At 46.8% G+C, this 23,601-nt stretch overlaps 3 protein-coding genes and 5 non-coding genes across 13 annotated transcripts in view; 7 read left to right on the top strand and 1 right to left on the bottom strand.

Annotated features, from left to right (window-relative positions):
* The window catches only part of cep295 (centrosomal protein 295), a 35,113-nt gene extending 21,902 nt beyond the window's left edge, over window positions 1–13,211 (top strand). For 4 of the 5 annotated variants that reach the window (XM_056610581.1, XM_056610578.1, XM_056610579.1 and 1 more), the window contains 18 exons: window positions 48–257; window positions 3,427–3,627; window positions 3,860–4,069; window positions 4,294–4,403; window positions 5,268–5,367; window positions 5,845–6,171; window positions 6,790–6,890; window positions 7,201–7,648; window positions 8,206–8,481; window positions 8,906–9,181; window positions 9,504–9,695; window positions 9,824–9,982; window positions 10,305–10,636; window positions 10,739–10,843; window positions 10,947–11,487; window positions 11,670–11,766; window positions 12,725–12,824; window positions 12,959–13,211. In XM_056610581.1, coding sequence (XP_056466556.1) covers window positions 48–257; window positions 3,427–3,627; window positions 3,860–4,069; window positions 4,294–4,403; window positions 5,268–5,367; window positions 5,845–6,171; window positions 6,790–6,890; window positions 7,201–7,648; window positions 8,206–8,481; window positions 8,906–9,181; window positions 9,504–9,695; window positions 9,824–9,982; window positions 10,305–10,636; window positions 10,739–10,843; window positions 10,947–11,487; window positions 11,670–11,766; window positions 12,725–12,824; window positions 12,959–13,000 — 3,827 coding nt within the window. In that variant the 3' untranslated portion in view covers window positions 13,001–13,211. The remainder of the gene's footprint in view (window positions 1–47; window positions 258–3,426; window positions 3,628–3,859; window positions 4,070–4,293; window positions 4,404–5,267; window positions 5,368–5,844; window positions 6,172–6,789; window positions 6,891–7,200; window positions 7,649–8,205; window positions 8,482–8,905; window positions 9,182–9,503; window positions 9,696–9,823; window positions 9,983–10,304; window positions 10,637–10,738; window positions 10,844–10,946; window positions 11,488–11,669; window positions 11,767–12,724; window positions 12,825–12,958) is intronic. The other variant, XM_056610582.1, reaches the window with a different exon arrangement.
* Window positions 13,177–18,072, bottom strand: ech1 (enoyl CoA hydratase 1, peroxisomal). Of its 2 annotated transcripts, XM_056610584.1 has the most exons (11): window positions 17,975–18,072; window positions 17,774–17,883; window positions 16,815–16,968; window positions 16,038–16,126; window positions 15,337–15,461; window positions 15,126–15,174; window positions 14,905–14,969; window positions 14,753–14,823; window positions 14,484–14,555; window positions 14,014–14,164; window positions 13,177–13,780 (listed from the first exon to the last, which is right to left on the bottom strand). In XM_056610584.1, exons 2-11 carry the CDS (start codon window positions 17,808–17,810, stop codon window positions 13,676–13,678), a joined length of 918 nt encoding a protein of 305 aa, XP_056466559.1. In that variant the 5' UTR covers window positions 17,811–17,883; window positions 17,975–18,072; the 3' UTR covers window positions 13,177–13,675. The 2 variants fall into 2 exon arrangements, with proteins under 2 accessions (XP_056466559.1, XP_056466558.1); XM_056610583.1 differs by lacking the exon at window positions 17,975–18,072 and having other exon boundaries at window positions 17,774–17,968.
* A 302-nt stretch (window positions 18,073–18,374) lies between these two features.
* rps3 (ribosomal protein S3) lies at window positions 18,375–23,583 on the top strand. Its single transcript, XM_056611315.1, has 7 exons — window positions 18,375–18,484; window positions 18,868–18,998; window positions 19,928–20,021; window positions 20,527–20,621; window positions 21,228–21,415; window positions 22,372–22,578; window positions 23,506–23,583. The coding sequence occupies exons 1-6, from the start codon at window positions 18,455–18,457 to the stop codon at window positions 22,572–22,574; spliced, it is 741 nt and encodes a 246-aa protein (XP_056467290.1). The 5' UTR covers window positions 18,375–18,454; the 3' UTR covers window positions 22,575–22,578; window positions 23,506–23,583.
* LOC130406771 (small nucleolar RNA SNORD15) lies at window positions 19,333–19,480 on the top strand. Its single transcript, XR_008904522.1, has one exon. It is a non-coding gene; the product is annotated as a small nucleolar RNA SNORD15 (small nucleolar RNA).
* LOC130406769 (small nucleolar RNA SNORD15) lies at window positions 20,222–20,371 on the top strand. The gene has a single exon (XR_008904520.1). It is a non-coding gene; the product is annotated as a small nucleolar RNA SNORD15 (small nucleolar RNA).
* Window positions 20,842–20,989, top strand: LOC130406768 (small nucleolar RNA SNORD15). Its single transcript, XR_008904519.1, has one exon. It is a non-coding gene; the product is annotated as a small nucleolar RNA SNORD15 (small nucleolar RNA).
* Window positions 21,786–21,935, top strand: LOC130406770 (small nucleolar RNA SNORD15). The gene has a single exon (XR_008904521.1). It is a non-coding gene; the product is annotated as a small nucleolar RNA SNORD15 (small nucleolar RNA).
* On the top strand, window positions 23,256–23,402 carry LOC130406767 (small nucleolar RNA SNORD15). Its single transcript, XR_008904518.1, has one exon. It is a non-coding gene; the product is annotated as a small nucleolar RNA SNORD15 (small nucleolar RNA).
* Window positions 23,584–23,601: the final 18 nt, after the last annotated feature.

Below are 23,601 nucleotides of genomic sequence, written 5' to 3'. Positions count from 1 at the left end.
ATGTCTCGTGAATACAAAGAGGTTGAGTTTACATTCCATCTCCCCAGAGCCCGGTCCCTCCAGGCCCTCCTGGGGGCCATCTGAGCAGCCCCTCGCCGCAGTAGGGGCCCCTAGGTCCAGGGACAGACACCGGAGACCAGGAGCTCTGCTGACCCACGTAGAGGAGAGGTCTGCTGTCTGTAGCCCCCTCCCCGACTCAGAGCTCTCCACTGAGCTGTCCTGGAGGAAGAGGCTGCTGGAACAGCCCCCTGAGACAGGTGGGTAGTGGTACAGTCCGGCCACGTTGTCTTGGTTTGTTCTGTGTGTGGTTGTTAGGGCTGTAACGATATGCACATCGAAACCGAAATCACGACACTCAAAGCCACGAACCTGTCTCGCGGTGTGAGAAGGCAGAAGCGCGATACGCCCTTTCTAACTCTCCGGTCAGATTGAAATTTGCTAATAATTAGTCGAAACAATATTCTGCTGACACCACCCGCTCTTATCGATGCCGTAAGTCAGAGACGAGATGCCCTCTCTGTGATGACAGCTCGCCGTTGCTACGGAGGATTGCATTTCTCCACAGCCGTCGAAGTCCTCGTATGCGATATGAACGACATTTATCCATAGTGGGCCAAGTGCGAAAAAAATAGCCTGTGTGATCCCTGTCTCTAGTGTTTTGTGTGATTTGACCGGCAGTTGGTCTGCTTATAGGTCGGAATGAAGCGGCCACCGATTATTGACGGGATTCTTTATTCTACCGGACTCGTTCGTTTCTTCACTGGACACGCGCGTTACCGCTCGCTCTCCTCGCTCGTCCACTCACTCGCTGACGACGCACGCACGCACGCACACACACACACTGCCATTCTCGTGCACACACATGCGCTACTTGTAACACCATGCCTCGTTATTGCGACGTTCAGACGTTCATGTTTTTCCTAACTATTCGAAAGTTAGGCTATTAAACATGTCAGGGCTCCAGACTAACTTTTTCCTTGGGTGCACTGGGGCGCCAAAATTTTTAATTTGGGTGCACCAGCACGTATTTATGGTGCACGGTAGTTGTGAGTTGTTGACGGGGGGGGGGGGGGGGGGGCTGACGGCGTCTAGTCCCTCGGGCAGCTGCACCGGTTGCACCGTCGATATCTACGCCACTAATTAATAATATTTTGACCATTAAATAAATGCCTTCAGTAAGACCCTGGGGGGTATACCACGCACCTCGCTGAACATACCCAGGCTTTCTTGGGAAAACCTGGCTCGACAGAGCCGCAACTCTCAATCAGAGTTAAATGGTACCACGACACTCACTTTAGATTAAATTAGTTGAACCAGGTTTTCCGCTTTTAGGTTCAATGCGCGTTTACATAAAAGGGGCGTTCCTCGCGTCATTTGACTCGCCCTTATGCAAAATAAATCGCACGGGAGCGGTGTATTAGTATGAACTCCTACGAGGAATTAAAAGTTCAAATCACAGCCAAGGGGAACACGGTTGCCCGTAATATGACTAGTGTGGCGTGCTGGCAAAAAATAGCCGGCCGTGTTAATTCGTAAGTGAAAAGATTCTGCATATTGTCTAAAAAATACTATGTATCATCATCCCTTTTACCCCCATATATGTGGGGCCCCATGTTTGCTCCTACGAACATGGGGCCAAGTCAAAAATAAATATAAAAATATTATTCAATGTGGTAAGTTGTAAGCATCCATTTGAATAATTTCAGGTGAATCTAGCCTATGATTTGGTTTTCCGACTATGGAGGTGATTTTGTAGAATAAAATTTGTAGAATAAAAAATGCATTAACATTTCTGAACTTATGTTATGGAGACCATTAAAATACATGCACAAGGACATTTGCGGCATGTTAATGAAATACTTTGGGGGGAATTCACTTGAACTAAGTCATTTAATTTAACATAATGTAGGATTACCCACCGCCGTTCAGTAGGACACCCTCTCCACTTCTCCAGAAAGAAACGTATCCCGCGCCGCAGAGTATGCTGTGATCTTTATAGCTCCATGGCTGGCACGCAGTGGGTCCCAGCGTAATTTGAGAAATGCATCCCTGCCGGCGATTTTCATTGGATTAGGAAATTATGGGCAGGACTATTTTGTCCCGCCCACGGACGCTCTGGCATCTACGGATACGAATACTTTTGCTACACTTTTACCACCTAGACGTGGTGCATACCAGCCTGCAAAAAAACCCACAGCTGAGACTTGCAGGAGCAGATTCGAGCAGTTGTAGAATGGATTTGTTAAAATGCTGAATTAACATGGTGTTCGTTATAATTTTATTTGTGAGGAAATTTTTCACAGATGTGCAACTTCTGATGCATTAGTTCAAATTTGGGTTTACGAATGCACACCTTTTGGGCATGTTCTCAGATTATGAAACACGGGTGTGCGAATGTGTTTTGCACCAACTGCGCTGCAATAATTGTAGCAAAAGGATTTGTGCACCTGTAACACAGATTTGCGTACTCGTAGACCCTATTTTGTGTTTACAAGGTATAAAAAATATTTACGACTACAAATGTACTGTTACACACTTGTGACTTTAGAGTACACATGCAAAATAAATATATACGACTTCCAATTTACTGTGACTTTAGTGTACGCATTCAAATTCTGCAGTTACAGGTGCTAAAGACTTTTGCTACAATAATACCTTCATAGTTTACCGGCGTTGCGTGTTCCAACGGTTTATTAGGTATCTAATAAATCATGTCTAATCAATACTTCATTCACTGCCTCTTCCGTGGTCATTACAATATTATGAATAGACTGCTCTGTAAAAAAAAAATAATAATAATTATATCAGATCAACTTTCAGTTGCACCGGTGCACCAAAATAAAATATTTGGTCGCACTACAAATTAGGCGCACTCTGGAGCCCTGCATGTTGCATTCTATACGGCCTGATTATGTCATTATTTAAGCTACATAGTCTAATAAGAAGCGCTAATAGGATATTTGACTAAACCACTAAACTAGTTGAGGGTTTTTGCCTACCTGCAAGCCTCCTCCAACTGCAATCTTTGGTTTAATTATTCATTCATTTAGCTAAACTTTAGTAGTATTCTTTCTGTTCAGTGTTCCAAATTATTTGTGATTAAATGTTACATTAAGTTAATTGTTATACAAGTGTTTGAATAAAGCTATTTCAATTTAAAAAAATCGTGGGATGTATCGAACCGTGTGTCAAAAATCGTGATACAAACCGAATCGTGAGTTGGTGTATCGTTACAGCCCTAGTGGTTGTGTGTGTTTGCTGAGCGATGATGTAACATTACTTTTTTTTGAATTGCACGCTAAGTGTATGTCATGAAAGTCACTCCGCTGACCTGAGCTCTGTGCGTGTGTTTCTGTAGTGCGTGTGATTCGTAGAATGCCATGTCTCATGAATACAAAGAGGTTGAGTTTACATTCCATCTCCCAGAGCCCGGTCCCTCCAGGCCCTCCTGGGGGCCGTCTGAGCAGCCCCTCGCCGCAGTAGGGGCCCCTGGGTCGAGAGACGGACACCAGAGACCTGGAGCTCTGCTGACCCACGTAGAGCAGAGGTCTGCGGTCTGTAGCGACTCAGAGCTCTCCACTGAGCTGTCCTGGAGGAAGAGGCAGCTGGAACATCCCCCTGAGACAGGTGGGTAGTGGTACAGTCCGGCCAAGTTGTCTTGGTGTGTGTGTGTGTGTGTGTGTGTGTTGGCTGAGCGATGATGTAACATTATTTTTTTTTGAATTGCACGTCACGTGTATATCATGAAAGTCACTCCGCTGACCTGAGCTCTGTGCGCGTGTTTCTGTATTGCGTGTGATTCGTAGAATGCCATGTCTCGTGAATACAAAGAGGTTGAGTTTACACTCCATCTCCCCAGAGCCCGATCCCTCCAGGCCCTCCTGGGGGCCATCTGAGCAGCCCCTCGCCCCAGTAGGGGCCCCTAGGTCGAGAGACAGACACCAGAGACCTGGAGCTCTGCTGACCCACGTAGAGGAGACGTCTGCCGTCTGTAGCCCCCTCCCCGACTCAGAGCTCTCCACTGAGCTGTCCTGGAAGAAGAGGCAGCTGGAACAGCCCCCTGAGACAGGTGGGTAGTGGTACAGTCCGGCCACGTTGTCTTGGTTTGTTCTTGCAGTGTTTGCTGAGCGATGATGTAACATTACTTTTTTTTGAATTGCACGCTAAGTGTATGTCATGATAGTCACTCCGCTGACCTGAGCTCTGTGCGTGTGTTTCTGTAGTGCGTGTGAATCGTAGAATGCCATTTCTTTATGAATACAAAGAGGTTGAGTTGACATTCCATCTCCCCAGAGCCCGGTCCCTCAAGGCCGTCCTGGGGGCCTTCTGAGCAGGGAGGACGGTCGTCCGGTTCTTCCGTGTCTCCGGGTTCCGTCGGCAGCGGCTACACTGCCAACTCCGGGGTAATGTGGTGTCCCTTTACCCTTTCCCAATGCCGCCTACCACTCCGCACTCCACTTGGCCGATATTAAGAGCGGGTAACTGTGGTGGAAATTTGGTCCACGTCACAAACAAACAATCATCCGAGGCCTAACGTACAGTCATCCGAGGCCTCGTGGGAGTACGCCATGCTTCTCTCTAAAGGCGTGCTGGTTCTGAATATTTGGATGTTTGTTTTGATTTGTCCATGGCTTTAATAGTAGTCATTAAGCCATAACCCTGCTGTTGACAGGACGTTTATTACGCCTGAGCTTCATAATTGCGCACTTGAGCGATGATGTAACTTTACTGTTGACGTGCACGTTTAGTGCACAAATGATCTCTCTACACTTGAACTGAGCTCTGTGCGTTTGTGTGTGTGTGCCTGTTTATTTTGTGTCGTGTGTGTGTGTTTGTCTGCCTGTTTTTGTGTGTCTGTGTACTGAGCGATGATGTGAAATTACTCTTATTGAAGCGCACGTCAAGTGCACAAAATGATTTTTCTACACTTGAACTGAGCTCTGTATGACTGTTTGTGTGAATGTGTCTCATGGGTAAAACTGAAGAACCCCAACCCATATAAGGATCGTAGAAATTTAGTTGAAATAAATGTGTACGCATATTAATCTGCAGAAATCCAAACACTGTATACTATGAGAGCTTTGGGTCTTGGGAAACTTTTAGGCCCAATCCCATTTCTACCCCTTACCCCTTACCCCTTCAGAACAAGGGGGAGGGGTAAGGGGTAGAAATGGGATTGGGCATTAGTCTGTGGGATGATCCATCAGTTTCCCTGTCCCTTATGTACGCATTTCTCCGTGTGTTTTTGATCCCTTTTTGCGCGTCAGTCTGCTGGTAGGCCGGCCTACCCCGACGACTCCTCCTCCAGCAGCCTCTCCACCGGGAGCTACGTCACCACTGGCCCTGAACACGACTCCGCCCACACAGGTATGCCTGTTCACGCGTGTATAAGAGTGGCCAAGTCACGCCCCTTCCAGTGGAGCACAGCTCGAAAAATATGAACGGGTTTCAATGGAGAGAAAGTAATTATTTTTCTGGTCCCCGTCTTTAAATGCCCTGGATTACACATGTTAGTGGATTTAAATGATATTTTTCATGCAAAGAAAACTCAAAAATGTACGCGAAGAAGTTTGATAGTGTTAGGTTTTCTGTGAGGCCGCTTTGTGAACTACAGCTCTTCGATGCGGATGATGTACGTCACCACCCGCACTTGGATTCTTTTTTGATGACCCTAAATCCACCCAGAACATCTTCTCCCTCCTTATCGGATCTCTGCGAGTGCTCATTGCGTTAGTGTTGTTCCAAACTCCCTGTGTTGCTTTGCTTGTTGAACACTTTAGAGTGCAGTGCTGCATTGAAATGTCTATAGACGAGTGGAATTGATTCCCCCCCCTCCCCACACAGACGTCTCGGAGCCCCACTCGGGGGCGGAGCTTATACGACCGGTTAACCCGACCGACGGCTTCCTTGCGGCCGTCTCCCCCCCGTCGGCCCCGTCCAGCCGCAGCTCCTGCAGTGTGGCGCTATCGTCTGTGGCGGACTCATCGTCTCCAGGCCCCTCCTTCTCCATGGGCCCCCAGACGTCCCCAGGCTCAGAGACGACCCCAGGCTCAGAGACGTCCCCTGGCCGGGCCGTAGCTGCTTTGTTCCATGACAGCAGCATCCAGCGCATCATAGACAAGTACACCAGAGAGCTCAATGCCTCCCTCTGCAGCAGTGCGGACACCACAGGTAAGGGGTCCACTACAGGGGGGCTTAAGGGAGCCTTGATGCGCTGTTCGTGAAGACCTCGCACGGCCATGGCATTAATGGTCGTCATTACGCCCTGACCTGGCTGTGGACACAAAGTTGATGCTCTCCTGAGCTTCATAGTTGCACACTTGAGCGATGATGTGACATTACTGTTGTTGAAGTGCACGTTTAGTGCACATAATGATCTTCCTACACTTGAACTGAGCTCTGCGTTTGCGTGTGTTTGCCTTTGTGTGTGTGTGTGTGTGTGTGTGTGTGTGTGTGTGTGCGCGTTTGCGTGTGTCTGGGTGTGCGTTTGCGTGTGTGTGTGTGCGTGCGTTTGCGTGTGTGTACTGAGCGATGATGTAACATTACTGTTATTGAAGTGCACGTTAAGTGCACAAAATGATTTTTCTACACTTGAACTGAGCTCCGTATGACTGTTTGTGTGAGCGTCTGCGTCACGGTAAAACTGAAGAACCTGAACCCAAATAATGATTGCAGAAACGTAGATGAAATAAATAAATACACATTAAGTTCCAAGTGTATGAAATCGACCCCTTGAGGTAGACCTGATTGATGGCTATAAAGCGACAACGTTCTCTCCGCTCCCTCCAGGGTCATCAATAGCCGTGGATGAGAACCAGGTCCCACCGAGTCCAGCTCAGGTCCCGACCGCGACTCCCCCCACTGAGACGGCTCCACCAAGGCCTGGCCTGGTGAGACCCCCGTACTCGCCCACCAACGCGCTCATTCACATATTTCACCTCCCCCTTGCTCCCCTTCACTTATTGTATTGTCAATTTATGAATGTAACCCACTAAGAGATGTCCACTTTCACTAAGATGTCCACTTCTTACTTTATTCTTACTTTTATTTATTGTGTTTTTATTTATAATTTTCTATTTTATAATCTTATCTTCTATGCTTGTAATTTCTATTTGGAGGATCAATAAAGTATTCTGATTCTGACTTGGTCAGACGTCTTCATTATTTCTCGTTTTTTTTTTTTATTTATCTTTTTGTCAGGAGTGGGACAACGCGGTCAACCAGATCCTGGAGCAGTTCTCTGAAAGCGTCTCATTGGTGCAGGACATCTCATTCAGGCCTCTGATTGGTCAGCAGGATCAGTCGTCCTGTCTGGCCGCGGACGGGCGGCACTCGGCTGTTGGGCGCCTCATTGGTCAGCCGTCGGCCCAGTCCTCCATGATTGGGCAGCTCCCAGGCCCGTCGATGCGTGCGGGAGCCAACGAGGGTGCGTGGGACTCCACGTTGAGCCGCATGATCGACCGCCTCTCCCACCAGCCCTGCTCCCTGTGGTCAAGCGGCGGGCGCGACTTCTACTCCAGCCAGCTGATGGGTAGGCTGGGGTTGGAGCAGTCGTCGGTGTCGTTCGACGAAGCGCAGGAGGACAGCCGGATGAGGCCTCTGATTGGTCAGTTGGACGAGTCGGGTGTCCGGAGACCAGGAAGCACAGGTACAAAAAAAGATGTTATTGCTGTTTGATGTAAAACTCACAATGCATCCTTATTCTGCCCCGAATCATTTGACCCTTCTCTAAAGTAGCGGTTGTGTCTCTGCTTAAAGATAATGGCACGCAGTGAGTTTCTAGTGTAGATGTTTCTACACTTGAGCTGAGCTTTTGTGTGTTGTTTTTTTTGGCTATGTGTGCAAGTGTGCTTAAGTGTGTTTGTTGAGCGACGATTTACCTTTACTGTTATTGACGTGCATTTTTGCTGGAGCTCTGTCTGTCCGTCCATCCGAGGGACAGACTTTTCCTCTTCTTTCACAAGGATATTGACATTGTCATGCCCTTGTCATTCTTTGCTGGCTGGTATTTAAGACAGCCTGAAAATCAAAGTGACAGAGCATGGATTATTTCTTCAAGTCAACATTGGCGAGTTTAACCTCAACCGCTGCTTCAGTGGCTAGTCAGGGAGTTGTATGCTGACGTGACCTTGATCAGGCGTCGAGGAGCTGAGCTTCAGCCCCTGGCTTCAGGGTTACAATCCTTTCTCCTCCTGGTCTTCACAGGTGGTCTCGGCGGCAGCGTGGGTCCTACAGGATCAGACCCAGTCCAGGTCCTAGGACACCCACCTGCCCCAGAATCCCCCCTCCACCGACCTCCTCCTCACCAGCCTGGCTCCGATTGGCCCAGCAGTGGGCCGGGCCGCTACGCCAGCCAGCTGATTGGCCAGCCGGGTTTGGAGGAGACGTCTTTGTGGCTGGATGATGCACCGGAGGAGGGCGGGATGAAGCCCCTGATTGGCCAGTTATACGATTCGGCCGTGCAGGCAGCCGGAAGCTCAGGTACAGGAAGAAGGGTCTAGCTTTACGCTGTCCGACACATGCTCAAACGTACTACACATGTTTACCCTGTAAAATACATTCTTATGTTTGTATAGAAGGCTGTACTTCATGTTTGCTGTGTTTCAATTACAGAATTATTATATTTTTAGATAACCTGGCCTACTAGTTGAAATATTACTTTAGTAATTAAGTACAAGTAACAACACAACAGCTCCAAATGGTAATCGATTCCCATTTGTAAAGTAACCGCTCGTCCATTCGACATAGTGGTGCGTGTTCAGTTAACCAAACCTTGGTGCTGCCACCTCTCCAACTGGGGCCTCAATGGATTATAACCGAGCGGCAGCCATGACTGCCTGTTTTGTAGGACATGTTTTAACCTGTGGTCTGACGGTGAGAACACGTCTTCTCCTCTGGTCTGAAGGCGAGGTCGGCAGCAGCAGCAGCAGCAGCAGCCTGGGCTCTGTTGAGTCGGTCCTGGTGGCTCCTCCTCCTCCACCACCACCTGCCTCCCAGCCCTCTGCCCCCCTCTGTCCTCCTCACCAGCCCAGCGCCCCTCAGCCCAGCGACGGCCAGCTGGTCAGACGGCTGGAGTTCGATCAGTCGTCGCTGTGGCTGGATGACGGACGCGAGGAGGGCGGGATGAGGCATTTGATTGGCCGGCTGGACGAGTCGGGTGCGCAGGCAGCTGGAAGCTCGGGTACAGGAAGGCTCTTGTGTTTCCTCTTTTAACAGATTACTGTCACTTAACCTAGGAAGTTGATGATGGAGCATTGACTGTTCTTTGTCTTTCTTCATCTACAATTTTACATGTATATTTTTAATTAGTACTAATAATAATTTTAATTTACTTGTTTCTTTTTGCTGTTGCACCTGAAACAATTGGAGACGGATAAAGGGTGGCTTATGTGTGTCAAGTGCACGGTTCTGTGAAGTGGACTTTGTTTAAACCAAGCGAGCGGCGTCCCTTCGCTCTACACGTCCGGTCCGACCCGTACCAACCGCTGTGCCGGTTCCCCCAGGTTACGGCAGCTCCAGAACGGAGCAGACCCGGCTGAACAGAGGACCCCGCGACGGCACCGGCGGGTCTCCCCAGGCGGCCGTGGACCCTGACCTCAGCGCAGTCCCTGAGCCGGAGGTCCCCGACACACGGCGCCGGCCACCCCTGCAGGACCCCAGCGCCCCCCTGCAGCAGGACCCAGAATGCTCTGAAGGTCGGTCCCGACGATGATGACGATGAAGAAATAAGAAACGAGAGCATTCGTTACTAGCCTTCGGCCCCTGCTGCTGGGTGTGGTCCTGTGTGGTGAGCTCCCGCTGCATCTGGTCCATCCTCCCTCAGGGTTTGCCGATCAGGACTCCTTCCATCCCCTCCTGGCCCAGGTGACCCTCAACGAGTCCCTCGAACCCTCCATGACCTTTCACCTGCCACAACAGGAAGTGCCCAGCTCCCCGGACGGGAGCCACCAGTCCACAGGACGGGAGGAGGCAGAGTCTACAGGTGTGGCCAGAGTTCAAGTCGTGACGGTCATCAATGCTGAAGGCTGTTAAAGTAGCAAACGACTAATTATTTTGTTTCCCACAATACTCGCTGATTCTAAACACGAATCGATCTAAAAACAAGCGATGTTGCAGTTAATATTAATGTCCATTCAAACCCAAATTTGGTTTAGCTAAGTTTGTTCTGCATCGTTGTCATGTTAAATGGCAACTTTTCCCCAGATGTCAATGTGCCTTAATCGCCACGCAATCAGTGATGTCTCAAAGTGGTGCCTCAAAGACGAGTGACGTCATAAAGACATGGCTTCACCTTTCCCCTGCAGGTCGGCCGCTCACCCCGCAGCGGTCGGAAGAGGAGGACCAGGGCTCCTTGGTCGACCCCTCCCCAGAACACCCTAGAGCCCAGGAGGAGGAGGAGGGGGAGGAGGTGCCCATCTCTTCCTGTCTGGACTCCTTCTGCCAGCTCGCCTCCTCCCAGCCACCGTCCGTCCTCCTCGAGTCCCCTGAGGAGGGGGAGGAGCCGATGGTGGGAGAGGGAGACGAGACTGATGGATGCAAGCGATTGGTTCCAGCCCGGGACTCGACCAGCCAAGAACCGACCAATCAGACGGGGTCTAACCTGAAGAGTGACACTCCTATCTGGGATACAATAATAGTATGTGGTTGTTTTTATTTGTACTGGACTTTCACCCCAGGGTCGTAAATGTATATTATTTTTAAACGTGGGACTTTGACGTCGTTTCTCTCCTCAAATCAGGGGACGGCTTGGGAGAAGGGGATCCTGGAGCAGTCTGAGATCACGCTGGTGAGCCTGAGTGACGAAAGCACGCTGGGCCCGGACACCACGACCACTGAGGACCAGGTAAGCAGCCCACTGATCAATCGCTCATCCTCTGATGAACTGTGTTTAGATGGTACTGCTTCGTGTCCTCAAGGTTCTCATGATGTTCATTTTCTTCCCTCAGGAGGTTGATTCAACACTCCTACCTGAGGAGGAAGACCCACCCGCTACACAAGAGAGTCCCCCGTCCCAGCCAGGCGTGGTTCTGGAGCCCCAGGCGGGTCCCGCTGGGGGTCTCCAAGAGGCCTTCCAGAGGAAACGCCTGGCCCTGATCCAGAGGTCTGCCCTCAGGGTGGAGGAGATCAGGGCCAAACGAGTCCTGGCCAAGACCCAGCCCAGCAACGCCAAAGGCACGCCACCACAACCCAGCCAGACCCAAGGCACGCCACCCCAACCCAGCCAGACCCAAGGCAAGCCACCCAAACTCACCCAGGCCAAGACCCAGTCCGTCCAGAATCGGGCCAAGACCAAGCTGATCCACAGCCCCACCGGGCCTCATCTGGGACAGGCACGGCCTGAAGACCACCCGAGGTCTAAAGGCCAGGCCCCGGGTCAACTGGTCAGCTCAAAGACCAAAGAACCCCAGATCAAGACCATGGTGGTTCCAGTCCGGACGGCTGTTGTCCCTGCACGGCCTGATGGGAAACCCAAACATCCATCCCCAGGTACTCTTCTGCTTTCTACAAGTGTGCCTGTTGGCAAGCAAGACACTTCAACGTGATTTATTGATCCCTGTAGAAATTGTGTAAATAACTCAAATTACATACATGAACATACAATATATTTAAATCACCACTACCCCCATCCTGACCTTGGCTGGGAACCTCTGCCTCCTCCTCTTCCTCAGTGAGCAATGCTGGGATGAAGGGTTGTGAAGAGGTGAGGACGTGCACGCCATCCCAGAAGAAGCTGGAGGGCTTGGAGATGCAGCTGAGAACGCGGAGGTATGCCACGTCTGGAGAGAGCACGTGCTTTACGATGCATTCCCTCTCCCGTTAAAGGGAAAGTAAACCCCAAAACACTTTTCAGTTGAATATTTTCATTTTTGGGTCTCGCAACGTGTTGATCATCAGTCATCATTTTGACTAGTTGCCGGAGTTGTTAAAGTGTCAATTAGGGATCGACCGATACCGATTTTTTAGGACCGATACCGATATTTTTTCATCAGCCTTAGCCGATACGCCGATACCGATTTTCTTGAGCCGATTTTTTTTTTTTTTTTTTTTTTTTAAAGAAACATTTATTGAACTTCAATATAAAAAACAATATTTAACAAATAGTAAAAACAGGTGAAGTAGAACAAGTAAGAACAAGTAGATGAACAATATTTAACAAATAGTAAAAACAGGTGAGGTAGAACAAGTAGATGAACAATATTTAATAAATATTAAAAACAGGTGAGGTAGAACAAGTAAAAAAAAAGTAAAAAAAATCGGCGAAAATCAGCCGCGTATCGGCCGATACGATACACGTAAAAAACGCGAATATCGGTCGATCCCTAGTGTCAATATCTTTCTAAAATATGATTTATTTATTTTTTGTTTGCTACTCCCAGCTAAAAACGCAGTTTCAAAAAGTGTTCCATTCTCAACCGGCTGTGCAAAAAATGGCTCAAGCAAGTGACGTAGGTTTTGACCACGCCTATTGCACCTGGTATTATCGAAGCCAATGTGTCTAATGTTTGTAAAGATTGACGACCTAAACAAAGTTAGTGTTGGGCTGTTGGTCAGTATATTCTCAGAGGTTGGTGTCAGGTTGACTGTCTGAAGCTTTGGTCAGTAAATTGTAAGAGGTTTGTGTCATCATGGTGTAGGTTGGTCCATCTGTGGTCAGTATATTCTAAGAGATTGGCGTAGGTTGATGGTCTGTATATTCTAAGCGGGTGGTGTCTGGGGGATGCAGGTTGTATGGCCGGCTGGAGGAGGTGAAGCAGCAGAGGGAGGTGAAGAGCAAGCAAGAGAGCTACGCCCAGAACCGCCTCAAGGCCAAGGAGTTCCACCAGGTACATTACGGAGCCCTTTCTTTTGTGACACGACTGAATTATTTCATGGCTTAACATAACTTGTTTAACATGTCATGTTTTGACCTTTAATCCTGACTGTAATTTAATTTTGAAACTACTTTTCCTCTTTACAGAAAACTTTACAGAAACTTCGAGCCAAGCAGACTGCACAATGATGATTTTTCTATTTAATTTTTACATTTTGTACATTTGTTAACTTATAATTGAAGGAGTAATAAAGCATATTTAAGGAGTAATAAAGCATATTTAAGTAACTTCCTACCTGTTGACTTTTACTTTTGAAGTGTCATTTTAATAAGCTAAGAGACCTCTGTGGATATACATGCTTCTGTTCAGGAATATATAGACAAAGCAGTCTCAACGTCAATCATTGTTTTATTCACACATTTACAAGTTAAGGAGGCGGGTTAAAGACACTTAGTACAAGAGCTTTCATTATTTGGATTGAGTCGGTCAACATGTGCCATGGTCCTCACGAAATTCCAAGATGGGAAGTCACATGGTCTGCCTTTCGTTGCCACAACTGAATCACACTGAAGAGGAGACGTGGTAACATCCAACGTATCATTTAAATGTTAACAATTTACTGATCAACAAACAAAATACCCAGGTTTTCTGAAAACCATAAAACTTTAAGTTCGGATTGGGGGGAAAAAAGTGACTCGGATCATTCCTGCCTACATTGCACGCATGGTACTGAAGATGGGGCAGGATGTTAGGTGTACTCCTTGCTGACATGTTTCCGTTCATACATTGTTCTTTTTGAAACCTCCCAAGATCATGCCAGGTTCAGTCCCCCCCGCCCCCTCCGAGTTCAGGTTAGTCGTGGTTCAGAGTTTGGAGAAGGGAACAGTCTTCAGACTCTTCTTCTCCATGGCCGCCTGGGCAGATTTCATCACATCCTGTGTCTGGAGCATGCTCATGTTCCACGTTGCCTGGTGGGGGAGGGAAGAGAGAAAGTGTCATTACTGGAACCACAACCACCCCCATCCTGGTCATGTGATGAGCATAATATTTATGTTCTGTGCTTCATAGTGGTTCTATTTATCGCTCACCCCTACCGGCTCCTCCACAACCTATGTACAGTCTCCTAGATATAAATTCTAGCTGAGGTTTCTTCCTGGAAGCCTTCAGACATGAACAGTGCTGTCTTTCGGCCCCCCCTCACCATGTAGTCCAGCCCCTCGGCCACGCTGTGGTCCCGGGAGTAGATGAGGTTGATCTTGGTTCCCTGGGTCGCCACAGGGCTGCGGCACGCGATCTCCCCGGCCATCTCCATGGCTCCCGCCATCATCTCCTCCTTATCCATAAACACCCGACTATAGAGGCGCGGGAATGGCAAACACCAGGCTCTCATCCAAACGCGTGTCATACTGTTGCATTAAGCATTCGTGGAGCACCGTTTAAAAGTGAGGCCCGCCATAAAGGACCACAATGGAAACAAGCCTTTAGGCTTTATTGTGTTTTTTAATCCTTTTGAACACTTAATTGTTCAATAAAGTTTTTCAATCAATCCGTTGTGTTTAGTGTCAGCTAAAGATTACATCATTTTAGGTCAAGAGACATTAGAAGCTGGGATTTAAAAATCTATTGATGTGACACATGAAGGCCAATACGAAGGGTTACACCAACACTAACCTGACGAGGCCACAGCTCTTTGCTTCATCGGCGTAGAGCTTCCTTGCCGTCAGTGCCAGCTCATTGACCAGACTAGAGAAAGGAAAATTGCATTCGATCTTTTACCAGTTTTATCCCAAGCAACGTACGCGTGAGGCTGAGAATCAAACGAGCGAGAAGGCCTGCACGGATGTACCCCATAATTACTAATGGGACATGTCTGTACACCTTAACATAGAGAGGCCAGAAGAGCGGAGGTGATGGTGGGAGGAGGAGCTGATGGTTTTTACCTTCGGCTGCCGATTACTTTAGGAAGTCTCTGCAGGGTTCCTACATCCGCTGCCAGACCGATGTCTACTTCCTTGTGGAAAGAATATGCTCTTTTATAGGATTCACTCATAGTATTCTATGTTTTTGAGGTAGGGGAGGGTATGGAGCTTACTTTAATCTGAAACCAGGCGTCCTGGGTACACAGGCGTATGTCGCAGGCCGTGATCAGGTCCACTCCTGAAAAACACAGCAGAATAATGGCCTTTAGTTTGAATTGGCTATCGATATGTCCAGATTATTTTAAGATAAAATCGAGTTATAATGCTACACTTTTGACTTTTACAGGAGAAACTTTGATTTCAGTTTTGCATGAGTAGAAGTGTAATTGATTACCTCCTCCCACGCAGGCTCCGTGCACGGCCACCAACACCGGCTTTGGACACTTCAGGAAGGAACATAACCACCATTACTATGTTTGATTACTTAATCAAACGTCTGGATAATGTTTCTCCTCATGTAAAAATGTAAAAGTTACGTATTTAGTATTGATACAGACAAGACAAACACACATACGACAACACAGTGAAAGCGTGCGTGTGTTTACCTTCTCGATGACTGAGAAGGTTTCTTGGTACTTGGTGATGATCTTTCTCATGTTCCACGACTGCCTCGCCGTGTCGTCGCCCTCTGGCTGCAACACGTCGCTGGCCATGTCCATCAGATCGATACCTGGAGAGAGGAACATTTTATTTTATTATAACCTTTTTATTCCTCCCAGATGGGAAACCAGTCTTTCCCAGCAACCGAATTACAGGAAAGTGGAAAGCTATATATTAAAGGAGATGTAGAGATTAGAGGCAAGAGGCAAGATTTAACATGTTAGAGAGAGAGAGATTAGAGAGAGGAGAAAATACCACGGTATTTTAACTCAACAACCTAAAAGCTTCCCCTCTTGATATGTTTCTCCACCATTTAAGTGTTGCATTTAAAAGCACCTGTGATGGACAAGATACATTCCCTGAACCAATAACAACTCCCTCAGTAAATAAGTGGTGGATGGCTGACATTTTTACTAAGTGACATGCAAGTAGTGTACACCTACAGCACCTTAATTAAGAATATGCTTAAACAACTACTAAATATATAGACATTTATTAAGCAGTTGAAATAAACAAAACTAAGGTAAATATTATGACCTGTAACGGTCAGTCAACAAAAATCTAGGGACCGCTTTCATAAGGCAACAATTGTTTACCCCCTTTGCCTAGGTATATATGCAGAAGCCGCATTGGTCTTGTTGTTTACCTGCGGTGAAGATCTTGCCTGCCCCCGACACCACGACTACTCTGCACTCCGGGTCGTCTGCGATCTGGTTGAAGCAATCCACCATCTCACTTAGAAAAAAAAAAAGAAAAGAAAGTAGCATACTGCATTTATTTATCCATCGTATGTTTCCTGCATGTGCTAAATGGTTGTCTGCATTGTCGGTTTTAAAAGTGCTTTTTAGATAACCTGCCCAGGGACCTTCTGATGAAGATTAGCTAGCCAATTTACATTTACAGAAATGTTGATTTGTGTGCTCTGTTCCTAAAAACATAAACAGAACTAAACCTAATCATGTCAACTGTTAATGTCTACTACCTCAACCATTTCAAATGTTTTACTCTGATGCAATATTTGTATCTCTTTAATTCTTATAACTGTTCTGTACTTAATGCTTTGACACACCTCATTATCCATCCGAGATTAATCAAGTACATCTTATCTAACAATCGCAGAGTTAAAACAGTGGACCGATCACAGGGTGAGAGACATAAACGCAGACCAATAGTATCAAAAAAACACGAGGATCTCAAACTAAGATCTCCATAAAAAGGACATTGGACAACATAGTGCAGCGTTCAGGGTATTTAAATCCCAGATAATAGGTAATCGGTTATATAATGTCCACAGCCTCCCTTTAGACATCCTCGGGCAGAATTCCCCCTAACTCCTACCTGCGGCATGCAACTAAAAACATTCTAGAAAAGTAGCTTAATGCTACTAAAGGACGGTTCATTATGAACCCTGAGCCCCCCCTACCTCCAGAAAGCCCGGTTCATGGCGTTGCGTTTCTCCGGGCGGTTGAGCTCGACGTGTGTGATGGCCTCGGTGGGGCGGCTGACCACCAGGGAGGTGAAGGGACCTCCGCTGGAAGACATGGCTCTCACTGCGTTCTGCCCCAGCAGACACACTCCTGGGAGCAAGAGAAGTACTGCTTAACACCTGGTGTGTGTGTGTGTGTGTGTGTGTGTGTGTGTGTGTGTGTGTGTGTGTGTGTGTGTGTGTGTGTGTGTGTGTGTGTGTCTGTGTCTGTGTCTGTGTCTGTGTCTGTGTCTGTGTCTGTGTCTGTGTGTAATGACTGGACATGTCTATATTGATCTAGAGGCTGTGGGTGAGTTTTAGTGGGACAAGGTCCATTTACCTGGCCCAGTGGTTTAAATAATTGTATCTGGATCAGAATGACCTCCATTATAGCTTTGGTTTGCTGTAGTTTGGAGTGATGTGTTCCTCTGACAGACTAATCTGTATTCTGCTATTTGGATTTCTCATTTATGAAGTGATATAGGCATCCTTTGTTTGGCAAAGGACACAACAGCCATTTTTTTCCTTGACTTTGTTGAACGGCTGAATCGGTAGCATTATGTCTATTATATAAGTAATTGATTAACATTCATGAATAAATCTACACACGTACTCTCTGTACTGTTTGACCCCTACTTGCTACCTAATGCTCTGTATCTATATTCATTGTAAGTTGTTCTGAAAAACATGTAATATCTTCAAATACAATCATAGTATATAGTTTAAGACTGTCAAAATGCACCAAGCATGAAAGTAACTTCATACTGACCTTTCACCTACAAGTTGGATAACGCAGCTCTCCAAACACACAATCATCGAATGACACACATTTATTAAGCGTATATATAAATGATATATTACATCTTGTTCTCCAATAGATACTGTAACGTTATATATATTATAATTATATTACTTACTTTTTCTGAAAGCTGTCCTTACAAAGGATGACAACATTGCCCTGTATCAACTCTGCCTCTGAGATGAAGTCCTGGACCAGTAAGGATATACCGCGTTCCGGGTGGAGGCACTGATAAATGTGTTAATATATATATAAACATTTAATACTATAGAATTGTAAGAATGGGATGTTTTTAGAGAACAACCATGGATGGACTCACCTAGATTTCAAGTTCTTCTTCTACGTCAAAGTAACAAGACTGTCGCCGCTAACTGGTTAAACGAATGAACTGCAGGTTTAATGGTATTCTCATACTAATATTTATAATCTGATAATAATTCCAGGATAGTTTTAGAATGACCTCGCCAGACCAAACTGCCGGACATCTGCCAGAGCAAATAAAACATGAGTACAACGATTCGTCTAATTCCAAGGCTACAATAATGTAGTCACCATATAATATACTATATAGCCTACTTTATGTACAATTTCAATGAGAAAGTATTTTTTATAAACTCAATCGTCAACATATCCCGCAGAGTTTTTATCAATAAAATAAAATAAGAAATTATACAAAAAAGAATAATCTACAAATGCCAACAATCAGCTCGAACTCGCGCTAAACGGAAGTCCAACCTTTTGGTATAAATTCATTTCCGCCTCCTCCACAAGTCCTTTCCTGTCTATGGCCTATTGAAAGATGGCGGTGCAAATCTCCAAGAAGAGGAAGGTTAGCAACTGTTTATACTAATTATATCCATTTAAAACCCCCATCTCTGTAAAATACTACCAGTTTATTGTACGCAGAGGTGTCGTGTGTCAGTTTGGATATGATTTTGGAAGATTTATCCCCGCATCTGTTAGGATTAGCACAGATCCTCACCTCGCAATCTGGGCTCTTGCTGCTGATAGCGCCGCAGCTAACACGTTAGGTTCGCCACATTTCTAATTTATAGCCACAATTTCACTCATTATCAACAGCGAGTAGACGTGGAAATATGCTTTGTTGAGTGCAAATAGGCAAACCTTTGCGGTAAACTTTCAGGTATTGTCAGTGAGGTTTACAAATGTCTCTAAACTATGTTTAACGCCGGTTTCCACGTTTGTTTGTAGTTCGTCTCCGACGGGATCTTCAAGGCCGAGCTGAACGAGTTCCTGACCCGCGAGCTCGCCGAGGATGGCTACTCCGGTGTGGAGGTGCGCGTCACCCCAACCCGCACAGAGATCATCATCCTGGCCACACGGTGAGCCTTGCACCCTAGACGGTACACTGACGTTCGTCATTAGCTGTTGTTGGTGGGTAGGCAGTGAAAAGAGCTAGAAGTATGTAGTGAGTACTCACTGGAGAGCGAAGAGTTACTTGGTCTTTCAGTATGCAACGGAATGTGACTACAGAGATGGTGTTTTGTGTTTTGCATCTTAGTGGGTGGACACTGAATGTATAAGTTGTTAAAAGTGCTTGTATGGGTAAAGAATCACTTCTGTTGAAAGATTTTATTCATACATGAAGGAAGTAGAATATAGAGATCCTAATGAAACTACAGTCCATATCGTGTTAGTCAGGACAGCCTGGTCTCCCTTCAGTGATGATACGATGACGAGTCGGAACGGGGCCGTCCAGCTCTGGGACCGACCGGCCCTGGGCCACGTTTTGTGGTTCTGGTCCGGTTCCCCAGAGCGGGCGGTCTATTCGATTGAAGACATATGAGGCATTTGTCTGAGAAGGGTTGTCCAGGAAACACTTGTTTAAGGGAATGTTTGTCATAAAGCGGATGGTAGTGGTAGGTACAGTGGTTAGTCCACCATTAGGGTCACCCCGATATCTTCAAGGATGCTTTCATGCAAATGCTGCAGGTGTATAGTAAATAGGGCTTCTACACGGTGTCAAACCTCTTACAATTTATTCAAAGTGAGGGAGTCTCTTATCTTGAACCTACACAGATGGATGGTTTGTGACAGGATGTGCCTCTAAATGAAAATGCAAGTCTTGAGCCCTGCTGAAACAGCGACCACATCATCCTAGACTTGAGATATGTATCTGGCTACCTTAAAGACTGAAACGCTTTTGAACACGACAATGCATGCATGCCCTGGAACCGGGACTAGTGATCAGCACACTTTTTATCCAAAGTGACTCGCATGTTTTAGTAAACCACTTCACTCTTGTTTACAGGACCCAGAATGTGCTCGGGGAGAAGGGCCGTCGCATCAGAGAGCTGACCGCTGTCGTCCAGAAGAGGTTCGGCTTCCCAGAGGGCAGTGTGGAGGTAAGAGACAACAGTGTGTTGCATATGGCATTGAACTAGGCTGTGAATGATGTGGCTACTGCCGATTTGGTTTAGTTTTCTATGCACAATGGAATATGTAATTGAACCTACATGCCATTATCTTAGTAGTGACGTTCCCTGGCTCAATAGGGCGGGTGTATTTATTAAGCTGTCCTGTAAGTTTGAACAGCCTGGTCTCCCTTCAGTGATGATACGATGACGAGTCGGAAACGAGGCCGTCCAGCTCTGGGACTGACCGGCCCAGGGCCACGTTTTGTGGTTCTGGTCCGGTTCCCCAGAGCAGTCGGTCTTTCTCGATTGAAGACATATGAGGCATTTGTCTGAGAAGGGTTTCTCTAAAGGCCTGCATGGTATCCCTAATAAATTGGGGTTTAATGTAGCCTATTCGTCTCTGATGAATATTTTTAACTAGGTGGGTTTCTTGTCTTCTTGACCAGGAGTTGACCTTAACTTGTATTAATCAACATTTCCTCTGCTCCTCTAGCTCTACGCTGAGAAGGTGGCAACCCGTGGTCTGTGCGCCATCGCCCAGGCAGAGTCTCTGCGCTACAAGCTGCTGGGAGGTCTGGCCGTGCGTAGGTATGGAAACGTCTGATCCTTTCTTACTTTGTTAACAAACTGTATGATCAAGCTCTGCTAATTTCTGAAAGTCATGGCTAAGTGACCGTACTAGGCACAGGAGAGCTGTGTAGTTGGCTGACTGACTGTGTGGTGTAGTGAGTTGACGATGTCTTACCAAAGATCACCAGTTCATACCTTGTAGCCGTCATCTATAATTTGATGGCACTCATTGATTACCCTTCAGTGATGATACGATGACGAGTCGGAATTGGGCTGACAGCTCTGGGACTGACCGGCCCAGGGCCACGTTTTGTGGTTCTGGTCCGGTTCCTCAGAGCGGGCGGTCTTTCTAGTTTGAAGACATATGAGGCATTTGTCTGAGAAGGGTTGTAGAAAAGAGAGCTAAATGTGTGTGTCCTGCTGTTGGAAACCGCTAAACAGTTTCATGATGAGGTGCTTTCAGAGTGAAACAAATGTATAAACTGGGAAATAACTTCAAAAACTCATGTAGTAGGGGATAATGTTTATTTATACATCTTGCCTTTAATCAGAAGAATCTCCACCCTGCCTATGCTTGTTGGACCAGAAGCGAGTCATTACTAACATCGGTCTCTTCCCCTCCAGGGCGTGCTACGGTGTGCTGCGCTTCATCATGGAGAGCGGCGCTAAGGGCTGCGAGGTGGTGGTGTCCGGCAAGCTGAGGGGTCAGAGGGCCAAGTCCATGAAGTTCGTGGACGGTCTGATGATCCACAGCGGAGACCCCGTCAACTACTACGTTGACACCGCCGTCCGCCACGTCCTGCTCAGACAGGGTGAGGCACTCGGACTCAATAATACACCCTCTCCCTCCGTCAATGTACTCTCTCCCCTACACTCAAACACTCGCCTGGTCTAAATGTATAGATCAGGCGTTATATTAATGTTTAAATGGATCATTTTTGTGGACACAAAAAGACACACAATAATTCAATCAGGCAGATTTATTTTTTAGAAACAAATAAATGTTCTTGCCGTAATGCATGGATTTCCGAGGGTATTTGCTCTGTACCAATGCTGGGTAAATCAAAGTGGTGTGGGACACTGACCGCTGGGCTTGTGTGACTTTAATCCCCGTGTTGTCAAAAATCCCCACTCAGTACTATTGAGCTTTAGTCTAGCGTGCAATGGCTCCTATTGATTACCCTTCAGTGATGATACGATGACGAGTCGGAAACGAGGCCGTCCAGCTCTGGGACTGACCGGCCCAGGGCCACGTTTTGTGGTTCTGGTCCGGTTCCTCAGAGCGGGCGGTCTTTCTCGATTGAAGACATATGAGGCATTTGTCTGAGAAGGTTTATAGAGGCTAATAGTTAGTTAAATGTGTGAACTCAATGAGTGGCTTTAAGAAGTTTGCCATGTATTGCTGCGAGGCGGGTTACCTGCGGTCGGAATCGGCTAACTCTAGTAATCGGGGTGTTGACGAGGTGAACACCTTTCTCGTACTGCGACGGACAGTGATTTTAACGTAATTTCTGAAGTGCTTTTTGTGCAAAATGGGCTCACCATGGGGGGAAACGAGAACAAAAGGATTTAAAGAACATGTCAACCGGCCTCGTGCTAACGGGGCAAACGCCTCAAGTCTGGCTGCTGCGATCTTTTTCTTTATTTTCCGCGTCACTCTTACAGTGGGGTACCAGTGATTGGTCATCAGTGTCCCTGGTGACCAGCTGGCGTGTCTTACCGGCGTTGATCAACTCGCTGAGTAACATGGACCTGTATTTGTGTTCAGGTGTGCTGGGCATCAAGGTCAAGATCATGCTGCCCTGGGACCCCACCGGTAAGATCGGGCCCAAGAAGCCCCTCCCCGACCACGTGAGCATCGTCGAGCCCAAGGACGAGCCCCTACCCACCACCCCCACCTCGGAGCAGAAGGGAGCCAAGCCTGATGCCCCCGTCATGCCCCAGGGAGGACCTCCTCCACCCACCGCGTAAAAGGGTAAGGCTCGGTCTGCTCCACCACATGGAAGGGCGGAGGAGGGATGGAGTAGGGCTGCTCCATTATGGGGAAAAGTCATAATTACGATTATTCTGGTCAATATTGAAATCACGATTGTTCAAACGATTATTTTTGAGTTTGAAACGGTTATTTATTTATTCAGTTGGTCTTTCAGGTTTTTTTTTTGGCACTGAGGACTTTGAAATTTGGCCCTTAAAGAAATACATTAAATGGTCAAAGAACATGTTCAGATCTAAAATGATAAACAGACATGTATCCAGCTGTTCTGCCCTTTATATAAAACGTAAAAAATACATTAAAAAAGAAAAAAATTATAAGTCAAGAAACTGTTATTTTTGTGATCGTTTCACCAAAATGAGATTAATCGCCCAGCCCCAGCCTCTTACCTGGTGACATTCATCTGTATGTACTGCAAGATGCTTTCGATAACATCTATTGTGCCAAAGGAACTAGTTGAATAAGATCATGCTTTTGGTAATCTCAAAGGTCATTTTGGATATAGAGTTGGTGTCAGGAAATCCTGACTACTGGTGGTCCAAGTCATGTCGCATAGTAATGACATTAAACCGTTGTCCTTGTGTGAGCTGTTGTGTCGTTTGGCTCATGACCGTTGACGGAGCAGTATGCTCGAAGTCTTAACCTGGTGTTTAGTTACCCTTCAGTGATGATACGATGACGAGTCGGAATTGGTCTGTCGGCTCTGGGACTGACCGCCCAGGGCCACGTTTTGTGGTTCTGGTCCGGTTCCTCAGAGCGGGCGGTCTTTCTAGTTTGAAGACATATGAGGCATTTGTCTGAGAAGGGTTGATAGTCAAATCTGGATATTTTTGTAAGGCGTGAGGGGACAGTGTTTTAAATGGTTCTTGATGCAGTGGATCACTAATCTATTCTCGTTCTCTCTGGCAGGTTCTCCCTTCTCCCGATGGAATCAAGACCCTGAGATTTTTGTGTACAAAAAAACAATAAAATCTGGAAATACAACAATCCTGCCTTGTCTGTTGT

Source organism: Gadus chalcogrammus, chromosome 16 (genome assembly GCF_026213295.1).
Source record: "Gadus chalcogrammus isolate NIFS_2021 chromosome 16, NIFS_Gcha_1.0, whole genome shotgun sequence".
NCBI classification, from domain to species: Eukaryota; Metazoa; Chordata; class Actinopteri; order Gadiformes; family Gadidae; genus Gadus; species Gadus chalcogrammus.
The sequence above is the reverse complement of the archived record's forward strand: the minus strand, read 5'-3'. Positions and strand labels throughout refer to the sequence as shown.